We start from the raw sequence: 12,139 nt of genomic DNA, 5'->3' as shown, positions 1-12,139 counted from the left end.
ATGTATTTATCAGTTCAAATGTTTGCTCGTTTATTTAAGGATGATATAATCAGACTACCACATGGATAAAATAAAGAGTATCATATTAATATTCATTTTCTCATTTGTCAAATATATGATCTACCAAACATATCTGCCCTACTGTTCTAGCGGAAGTTATTATCTACATTCTCATTGGTTAAATTAAAATGATAAGAGAATACAATAATTCCCTAATACACACATACAAACATACCAACGTACATACACATGAATATTATCTATAAACATGTGGTTGTATGTGTGTATGTGTGTATATTCATTGGATGACATATGTCTAGCCTACACAAGGACATTTGAATTCACGTTAGCAACATTTCTATTTTGTAAGTGTGCCTATATATATTTTTTCTTACTGAAATGGTACTACTCATTATTATGAACAATAGAGGAAGTATTCAGTGAAGCCAAGAGAAAATTTTTTTTTATATTTTCTAAAATATCTAATCTTCTACAAACATTTTACTTCTGGAAACTCTTTATTTAATACTTTTTTTTATTTAGAAATAAATTATTTATTTATTCAGCTTGACGACTAAACATGTATTGCATTACGTGAACATAACAATAATAATAATAATAACGTTCAATATTGTAGTTGTGAATAGATTTAGTTTAAAAACTTGAAGTCTCTATGATAAATGGAACAATTACAATGGAATTACCTAACAACAATAATTAATTATCATCTAAAAAAGAAATCACACAAGTAACTTGAATGATTTTTATAAATATGTTATTAAATTAACGATATCTTATCATAAAAAAAGTATTTATATTTATGTATATACTACTCATATAAAAATTACAATATCCATTTTTATAAAATGAATACATTACATTGGGCAAGTGGAGCAAAAGCTGCTAATATAGATGGTACAATGGGTGTTTATGGTCAATTGGACAAGTAAGTAATGCTAAAATGTTTTGAATAATGTTGTATAAAAATTATTGTGTTTAAGTAAAGAAATGTGATCATATGTTAACTTGATACAAACTAATAGAATTATTCAATTATCAGTATGGGGTTTTGAAGATTGTTAAGTTGTTTTTTTAAAAATTGAGATCAATGATCGATCAATGTTAGATCATCATTGATCTATTCATGATCTTAATCAAAAGGGTTATATCTGTTTGCAATCTTTTAGTACAATCCTGATTAGATAGTCAATACTTTACTGAATTCACAAAATATTTACATTAATTGTCATTCTTTAAAGTTTCTCGATGGTTTTCATTATTCTATTACTGTTATTATCTAAATATTAGCGTTGTCCTGTGACATAACACCTTATTATAGATATTACCATTGAATGTTTCTTTGCTTAAAGTGAAGTTAACAGAAAATATTATCAGTTAAATTATGTGTTTACTTATTCTTGTCTTATAAATTTATCATTCATGGTAAGTAACAAGATACTCATCAACCAAGTCAAATATTGATATTTACCTGTTTTGGAAATAAAGCGATGTTTTTAAAATCAATTCATAAATATCTATAGTAATGGTAAAAAGTAACGGAAAATATGTTGCTGTGTACGATGAAGTAATTCCAAACTAAGATTGGCCACAGTAATGCAACTATTTTATTCAGGTTGTCAAGTTCAATCAATTCGTAATCCAGTAATAAACTTGTCTTTTTATCATTTTATTCCAGGAATTAATTCCTTCTTCTCGAATGATCTTGTTTATCTGATTTTTTCTACGAGAATTGTTCCTATTATTAGTCCCATTACTCTGACATCTATCATGATATTTTATTTCTGTGCACTGATATGGAATGACAACTTGAACTAAAATATATATGTGTTAGATGCTACGGTGCTTACGATTGACTAAATAACTAACTTAATTATGTCACCAGTAGGAAATCAACTTTTTGGAGATACTACGAAAATTTAGCTATACCACAAATTAGATTATATGTATAGAACTGTACAATATAGTCTTCAACTAGTTCCTATTCAGGTTTCTTTCTAATATACAACGGTGATTACTATATAAATGTATAAATGTACAGATAGAACATGGAATTTATCCAAAATATTCACTAACATGAAGAAACAGAAATTTAGCTCAGCTGTCTTATTATAATCGAGTAATAATGATCAATTGTGTATTTCTGTTATGGCAAATAGCAAGTAGCAGTTTTTAGATAGTTACAACAAGTTGCCGTATCAATCTATTTGTTAAGTCAGTGTAAATCACATAAATAAACATATTAAGTTATACATGAAAATTAAACAGTATGACGATTAGCTAAGCAACATTAATCGTCATGGTAATAATAGTGATCATAAAAATAGTTGTTGTGTTATTTTTGCCAGTCGAAATGAAAAGGTATAACACTTTCATTAACTACTTATAAATTACCTTGATTAGTTCAATTTTTAATTATATTTAATAGCATAATAGGGAAAAACATGAATGAATGAGATTATCTCATTGAATTATCTATACTTATTTGTTTTATTCTAAAAATATTGTAAATTGATCAGGAAATTGAAAATGTATACCATTCAGTCAAGTGATATTGTATCGAGTATTAAGTTACTTAAGCAACCTTTTATAGAGTACACTTTTCCAAACTAAGATCTGGTAGACAGTTAACGCTCTCGTTAGCTGATACTTATGTTTTACTAAAAAAAGAATAATGAGGTTTAGCAACTTGAACCGATGCACATATATACCTGGTCCTACGTTGTAGCTGACTGACTGACTGACTGAATGTTCAATCTTTGGCAAGATATTGATTGCACACTGATGAAGAGTCTGTTATTAGAACAAGATAGCAGCTATCCAGTAATTTATTGGTTTCAAAGGTATATCAACTGAAATCAGTTTGTGACAATTTTTCTTTACAAATTTCACCTTGCAAAACGTGATAGTCTATTTCGACAATTGTGATTATCATTCCCATTGTGGATGATTATTAATCATTTTTACTGTTCTTATTACTACCATTAATATTGATTGAATTTAGTAAAAATGATAAAATAGAGGTAAAGAGAGAGAGAGTAGGAGGAGAGAGAAAGAGTAAAGGGAGAAAAACCATAACAACTACCATGTACTTTTATGTAAGTAAATATATTTTTTTCAAATTTTATTCTAATCACCTTCTGTCAATCCACAAAGTTAACTAACTTGATACAAAGTGTATTATTATGAACAATAATTGTAATATTAGATATGAGGTTTCATGAAGTGATTTAAATTTGCGTAGACAATTTAAATCACTCACTGATATTTTCTAAATAATCATTCAGAGCAGAAGAGTAAGTGTATTGTCAGCTAATGATCGTCTTCATTTGCACTTTGCCTATAACTATATCAGAGATTGTCATTTTAAAACTTTCTGATCTGTTGCGTGAAGTGTTTCAGGTAAACCAGTAAGTTAGGTTATAACTGTTCATAAATCAGATGTATTACCGGTACTATAGCTTAAATAAATAATTATACGTGAGTAATGTAGTAATTAGTATTAGTATTGGATGTTTTAAAGAAGTTTATTGATATTGTGGATATTTTTCATTGCTGAGAGATTATTTCTGATGTCGAGTTTAATATATTATTTCCACCTAAATAAATCAATATTAAACAGTTAGCCATCACATGCAACGGATAAGAGCTGTGGGATATCGTTAATTCATTCAAATGAGACATTAACTCCGTTGGATGGCCATTCGGTGGTATAGAGGTTAAGAGATCATACGCGAGACCGAATATCCTGGGTTTGATTTCTGGTTGCGAGTTCGTGGATCTTCACTCTTAGGGAGTCACATAATAGGACGAAATGGCCATCCAGCATTTTCAGGTTTTCTATGGTTGTCTAGATAAGAACAGTTCGTAAAATAAAAAGTATGAAAAATCTGCAATAAAAAGCAAGCAATCATGAAATCATTATAAGGTTGTCAGGATTACCAATTCGACAAATGTAATTCCTAATAAAATTATGCAAATAACCAGTTTTTCATTTGCATATTACCAATTCATTCTCAAAGTTTCAAAATGATCTCGAAAAATCTTTCATTTTATGCTTTTTTTGGCATACACTACCAATATAAACTTTACAAACGTTCTCTATCAGTTGAATAGAATTTTCGTTTAAGACGGTTATTGAATTTTATAACTGACACTACGAATAGATGTTAGTTAGACAGCTACTAAAAACTAGGATGTAACAGATGTTTGTTTCATCCTAGAGAAGGTTCTACTGATGTAAACTAAGCGATTCAACAACCTCCACCATCTCTGTTTAGTTTCAATAATCATGTCCTTATTAATGACTAATTTCGAAGAGGTTATATGAGTGACATTTAATGAGAGGCCATGACTGGTGAAGCCAAAGCATTTCGAGAATGTAACAGTTATCTACTGGTGATATTAGAAATTAGTTTCGCGATATCCTGATTTAATCAAAGATAATCACGTTAAGAACCGAATGCGCTAGATGCAAAAGTGGAGGTCTCCGTGGAGGGACTGATGAGTCCTATATTAAAACTAAACATATATATGTATCCATCACTTCATCTTTTGATTGGTTTTTCAACCGAGATTAGTCCATGACTTTAACCATAAAACAATATTTTCATCTATGGGTACATTCATATAGTAAAACTTTGGTGATCTTACACTGACTCGTGTATCTGTGAACTTCACACCATCATATATCTTAAGTTGAATTCTATTTTGACTCCAGGTACAATCAATAGCTCGCTGTATTAGAAGTAATTGTATCAGTTAATCAGATTAAGTGATTGTAAATGAACGAAAATTGGTTTTTTACAAACGAATGGGAAATCACATTCAGTTAGTACTATTTTCATATTCAAAAAGCTTGTTAAAACCGAGGAAATCAATGATACCTTATCGAAACAACAAATGTGATTTCTTTTTAAACGTTACTATCTTATTTTGTACAATAACCACGAAGAACTGGACAGCTGTTTCGTTTCACTAGGAGATCCCTAAGAGTCAGCATTCCTGACCCCATTGAAGTTTCATCTTAAAACATAATTTACAAATGCACAATTACCATCCATGTTAAAGCACTGTGCTATGTATCACAAGATTAGACTGAAAGTATTAGTGACCGCTACTAAAATAAGACACTGATGTATAGGCCGTCGAATTGAACTATCCTTGGAGGTTCCGAATACCATAATGTGGAAACCTTAGGTGACTTGACTATAAAAAGATGCACCCACTTATTATGTTATTCAAATTTTCAAATAATCTCAGTTTTCTCTGTCCATTATGCGACTATTTTGATTTCCATCTTCTCAATTAGCTTCTGCTGTGTTTAGTTAAAATAAAATAATGCAAATTGACTTAGATAGTTGTCATATTTTAATATGTTTGTAGAGGTCATGATTTCAATTACTGGTCAGATTGTAGAGAGTACTGCTTAGGAATATCAAGCTATGATAACACAGCTATCCAGTGCTTCCTGATTTTTATTAGTTGTCTAAGATCAAATTGTGATGTAAACTATGAAATTCAACCACCTTCACAAATCTCCTATAATAATAATAGTTGTGACTAACCCATAAATGAGAAAACTCACTAATACAATCTTTATGTTAGAATAATCGATTCCCGCATCATTAGTTGACTAGTCTAAACAATAAACCATCGAACTTGTCAAATTGTTCTTCTTTAAACCCAATCAATGAATACTTATAATATTCTGAGAATGGGTAGTCTCAATGTTATAAACCTTGATTCAGTTACTTTATTCTCAATGGTCATATAACATAAGTTACATTTCTAAGAAACACATGACTGAAAAGTGTGTGCTTGAACACTTAGATGATTAGTGTTTTTGATTAAAACAAGTGTTATTATATTACAGTGGATTATTGAACAAAAAGCATTCAAATTGTTACAAGCTTCAAGTGTGAACCATGCTTCAAATCTTGTGATCTAAGCTGAAAAGCAGTACTGACATTAGTCCTTGCCTAGAACGTATAATTCAAAAAGAGAGTAGACTAATATTCATTCAATTACTAGGGGAATACCTTTTTTTGATGGGTGACACTATATGATGGTTCTTTCTTCATAAAACTATCGGGTCAAGTTAGATTTGTTTTTCATGGCTCTATTTTCTCCTCGAAAATCATTGCGTACACTAGGATTTAGATTGAAATATTAAAACGGAAGTGAGAGGTATAACTAACTGTTTAGTTGTTTTTAAACAACATGCATACAGACAAAATGTTATTATGCTTAACGAATAGAGAATATTGAAATATAGACTAAGAAACATGTTTTCATTCAACTGTCTGAATCAAAAATCGTTGCTTGTATGTATATCAAAAACAAAGCTTACTTTACGGTCTATTCAAAATTAGTCAATGATAGCGAAGTATAATTTAATTGGTCGATTATAGTTAGCAACAGTATAAATACTAGTAGTGATCATATTTTTGAGAGTATGTTTCATTGTGGAACGAAAGCTTTTATTCTACTGACCTAGGTCAGATAACCATTGAAAATCAGAAACCACATGACAGCTATTTCAGCCTAGTGTATGACTACTCAGTGGTACACTTTTACAACCTAACTGAGGATTTAAGCCAGGATCACCAGATCTCGTGGTAAGTAGTTAAAATTTAGATCATTGAGCCGGTTTCTAGTGGCTTACATTTCTAATACTAATCAGTTCGCACTATTGAGCTGATATCTTTCAATGCGAACCGTGAGTAAACAACTCCCACTCAAATTTTAATTTATCAGATAAACAAAACTCATAATTGTTATTTTACGGAATAAAATGCTTTCTAGTGTTCGGTGGTTGGAGATAATCATCTTGAAGCCCTAGCTCTAATTTTTCTGTTATTCAGTACTGATCGGCAAAGTCGCATCTACAATCTCAAAGAAACTAGTAATTTTCGAGGAATTCAAACCTATACTATTTAGTTGCTCAGTTTCACCACTTACCAGTGAACTATTTTGGTCTGAACATGACCTATATAAACCAGTTAACGCTAATGATTAGATAAATATGACGTTAGTTACTGTTTGTTGGTTAAATAGTGTAACATGCATTCTCTAATGAAGTTGATTATATCGTACTGTCGTATAGGTATGTTATCTTCTATATGAAAATTTATAAGTGTCACAAACTATCAAATGGGGATCAATTATTGTTTCTTATTTCATACGTTTTATAGAGAAAATATCGGCAACTAATCAGATTTAGGATAACAGATCTTGGATTTTGACGCAAAATTCACCCACCCATTTAGCCAAATAGAGTCTTGGCATTTTAGCTGATGTCAGTTCGTGATGAAAAACCATAAATCTAATTCCTAATCCTAACCATAAACTGTGAATCATAATCTTTATTCCTCAAAATGCTTTATAACCCTCATTTAGCCCTAGTAAGTAGATGAACACTCTCAACATCACTTTAGCGTCAAAGGTCATGCATAAATTACAGTCTCACCAAAATATCATTTAAAATAATAAATATTCTTGATTAAAGACAGTCATTATAAGGTCAATAAAGTTAAAATGCTTCTCATTAATAAAACTGCACTAACTAATAGCTTCAGTCCACTGAAAAATCAAACTAAGTTGATTTCATTTGGTCTAACTTATTGTTATCTTTCTAGTAGGAGTAATTTTATGTATCATGAGGACTCTCAAACTATCTATATCGATTTGTAGTATGCTTATGTAACATGAGTTACCATTTCAAACTTATTCACCTTGCGTATGTGTTGTTAAAATCCAAGAATTACAACTGATTATCTGAACGAACATGCTGCAAATAAAACAGTTATGTAATAACATAGATCTAGAATTTATGAAAAAAATATTAATTTTTCAATATTATGGTTAGAATTGAATTTCCTCTTTCGGTGGCATTTTTTGATTATATTAATTAATCGACTTTAGATTTATTGACTACGTATGCATTTATGGTCAGAATTGATTAGGCTCTACACAGCCAATATGTCCCCAGGGCAGTTTAATTAGGGTAATGACCTTGCGTAAACAGATTAGTGAGATATTATATATATATATATATAACTAACAACTATTCACTCTTTTTTTCTGGTAGGTGGTTAGAATTAGTCGTCAAAAGACCCTTGGTGTAGGCTACGTGTTAGTTGACACTCGTTATCAAGGCCTACTCACAATCTTAAGGGACCTGATGCTCCCTTTGGTGTTCAGATGTGCGTCACCCAGCTTTACAATACATGACACCACTCTTAAGCTAGTGGAGCTGCAATTGTTTGATCAATGAATAATGACCAACACCATGTTTGCCTAGTCCTTCAGAGCTTATCAAATTCTATTAATTAAGTTGCAATGTGGCCACTAGTTTCGGTGAATCAACATCCACTTATGGTTTCCAGTCGCCGTCTGGTTTAAATAAACTACACAATCTAAAAGTCAATAATATTTAATAACACATGAAACCATAAATAAAAAAATTAACCAATTATTAGTCGGAAAGTAATGCTATCGTTCATTATCTACTGAGAATTATGTTCTACGTTAGCTAAGTTTCTCAGCACCGATCTCTATAATACTATAACTCACGAAATAGGGCATCTGTACTTTATACTTGTTAATAATTGAAAACAGACAGAGATGAAAGCCGATAGATTGTATTATCATTTCGTCAAAGATGTTGCATCATAGTACACTTTTTTTCAAACTATCGGATAACTAATTGACCACTAGTTAATAGTTTACATCACGGGTTGATCCTAATTAGGCAACTAATAAAGGTTAGATGGCTTAGAATAACTGTTTCTTTATAGTATTCGACACCTCAGGAATGCACATCTATGAATTTACTAGAGATGGAACCCAGCATCTTTAAATCTTTCTTGATCTACTAGTATATTGTTCAACAATTGAAGTTAGCCATTAACACCGTCGGGTGTTGGCTCAGTGGTCTAGAGGTTAAGGGTTTGTAGGCGAGACCCAGGGTCCTGGGTTCAAACTACAAGTCCAAGGTTGTGAGGTGCGCACTGCTGACGATCTCCAAATTAGGACGAAACAACCGTCCAATGCCTCAGAGTTGACTACATAAACACATGTAATCTGATTAACGAGTTAAATTATCGTAGATATTCGATGAGTAAGTATTCATAGTTCTAGTTATCTGTAGGTCACCATTTATCAGAATATTTACTTAATTAACACCAAAACATTAATCATAAATAATTCTCAACATTTATCCCTTACTTATTTCTTTCATTTATGTAACTAAAATCAGTGACCACTGGTTGACTTTTACAATAACAAAAAAATATTCATCTGGATAAATTGTAAATAACGTGGGAACATAATAAACAGTATGTACATCATTAGTAGCTGGAATTAATTTATAGCTTTACATAGAAATTGTCTTTTATTATATCCAGTAAAGACCATTATTAAAACGTAGAAATGTGTAGATTAGTTGGGAAATATTTGTTATACACAGTGGTGATATGTGAAAACAGAAAAAAATCAAAACCTTAAACCGATTCTAATATATTGTTTATTCGATAAACAAAGTATGTGTTAGTACAGTAGATGATTACCTAAATCATCTAAGATGTGTGTTTCGTCCTATTTGGAACTTGTCAGTTGGATGTACTTCGATCCCAGAGTTGATGTTCATTCTGGAACTTGAACCTAGTACCATCCATTTCCAATGCCATCGTATCATCCAATTAGCAACAGTGGCAAGATAACCAGTCACTTGTTCAATGGATATGAGTTTCAATTATATATTAAATGTGTGTAGGTGCATCCAGCGGAGGAGTCCCTGAATTTCACTGCTAGCCGTATTACATTTATCTTAATGAACCTGGGTCGTAATTTCTTTATCGACTCTATCTGCACAGGATGCACACAGGCCAACTATGACAGATTAGACTTCAGTCAAGTATATAAATAATGGAATAATACAATTCATTTTAAATCAAACTACAGTATCTGTTGTTATCAGGCAAAATTGTATAATATTTAGGTCATATAAATGTATAAATTAATGAGTACAAGCTCTGTTAAACTAACATATGTTTGAGAACTATGTTAACCGAAACAATGTGAACTGACAAATGTAAATTCTAATATTTTTCCTTATCAAATTCATGAATACTATCATAGCCTAGTAGGTTGCACTATTTCATGGTTAAGTAGAGTTAACCGATCAAGGGCATTTAAATAAACAGTGAATTTTTCTTCATTTTTGTATCTTATTCTTTACTGTAATATCCAAAAAGATAGTTAGAGATTTCTGGCATGTCACTTCTACCTGAGGTTTGTGCTGATGATGTCGTTCAGAAGAACGATAAAAGTTCCATGTCCAAACCATCCAGCTCAGAGAACAAAACTCCATCAAAATTATCCACATGAGCTACAAGACTTCTCCACCATCTCAACGTCACTGTTTTTTCATGCATTGCAATAATATAAGTTAGACGATTTTCATTGACATTAAGAATATTCCAGGTGATATCTAGACCATAAACGCTTTTGCCATCATTGGACGGCTAATGTGTTAGTCGTTTGAAGCGAAAGATACTGGATTTAAGTACTGGTGAGAACATTATCACACTGGACTAGATGTACATCTAATAAAATTGTCTCGATCATGACAGAACATTCAATTTAAACTTAATTGATACTTAATACCTAATTTTAACAAGAAATATTCTGTTCAGTCAGTCAGTCAGCAACAACGCAGAACTTCGTTTGTACGTAAATCAGCTCGAGTTGCCATACCACATTCTCAGACAGATGCAATTGCCGATTCAAATCCCGTAGTGTTAGAGGTAGTAAAAGTATAAGCAGTAATCGGAAAGATTAGGGTTTGAAGATGTTATTCAAGGAGTGTAATCCAGTGAAATAAAGTTGGGAAGAGAAAAAATAAAGGGACATGAAGAATTCGGAAGATTAGAATTTGGAGAACACAAATAGTGGATGCACCTGCGCACACCATCGCAAACGATTTTAAGCCATATCATTCAAGGTTTCTAACCATCCATTGCTATCGTCTCGCGGATCCCAACAAGGTAGTCTACACCTACCAACATGGCTCAGTCCACTTGTCAGTGACTTCATGGATTTGTGCCATATTTTGATCTGTCCGCCCCTAGCTTTCTTCCAACCTACTTCTACACCACAAAACATCGCATGTCGGGGCAGTCGGTCGTTGGGCATACGTAACACTTGTCCCAGTCATTTCAACTGATGAAGTTTCACTATTTCATCAGTTGATTTGCCATCCTTACCTAGTACTCATTTCCTAACAACTGCATTACTTGCTCAATGGTCTGAGGATATACAGGCAATACTTCGAAGAAACAATTAATTACTATCAAACATTTTACAACATTTTATATCTATATATATATTCATTCAATTCAATGTTTTGTCTAGAATAGATCTAAAACAAATTTACCATAGTTAAATACTAACTAAAAACACTTCAATATCATCATGTAACCACCTTATTGAAAAAAAAACATTATTTAAACTTACTTCCATTCTATATATAAAAAGCTGAATGAATACTCTCTTTTCTTGATAAAATATCTATTTCAATATACAGACTTAACATGTTGATTAATCAAACTGTTTTCAAATTGTCTTAATTATTATTAGATAAAAGGAAGATAAATGATGAGTTAATTGTTTCTGTCTTTCCTCTCATTGTTATTACCATTATTGTTACTAATAGTATTATTATTATTATTACTATTACTACTATTATTACTACTATTACCATTATTACTGTTACTATTATTATTACTATTACTATTATTATTATTATTATTTCAATCAATATTTCCTACTGTCAAATTTAATATCTAATTACAAATGGTTTTATGTTACATTATGAGACAAACTGACCATAAATGGCAATGGTAATAATATTAATAATATTGTATTTTTCGTATTTTTGTTGTTGTTGATGTTTTATATAAAAGGTTGATTTATTTTACTAATCTAAAATATGAAGTATAATTTTAGATACTGAAATATTGAGTTAAGCACATTCCTTCTTAGAGATAGTGATATTTAATTGATTACTGTAATGAAATTGTACATAGACAGGGTCAAAAAAATGCAATTCAATGAT

At 31.0% G+C, this 12,139-nt stretch overlaps 1 protein-coding gene across 1 annotated transcript in view; it reads left to right on the top strand.

Annotated features, from left to right (window-relative positions):
• Nucleotides 1-420: 420 nt before the first annotated feature.
• MS3_00004981 (uncharacterized protein) overlaps nt 421-12,139 on the top strand; it is a 70,412-nt gene continuing 58,693 nt past the window's right edge. The window contains exon 1 of the mRNA XM_051212983.1: nt 421-946. Coding sequence (XP_051068913.1) covers nt 867-946 — 80 coding nt within the window. The 5' untranslated portion in view covers nt 421-866. The remainder of the gene's footprint in view (nt 947-12,139) is intronic.

Source organism: Schistosoma haematobium, chromosome 3, assembly GCF_000699445.3.
Source record: "Schistosoma haematobium chromosome 3, whole genome shotgun sequence".
Lineage (NCBI taxonomy): Eukaryota > Metazoa > Platyhelminthes > Trematoda > Strigeidida > Schistosomatidae > Schistosoma > Schistosoma haematobium.
Note: the sequence above shows the minus strand (reverse complement) of the source record. Positions and strands in the feature narration are given on the sequence as shown.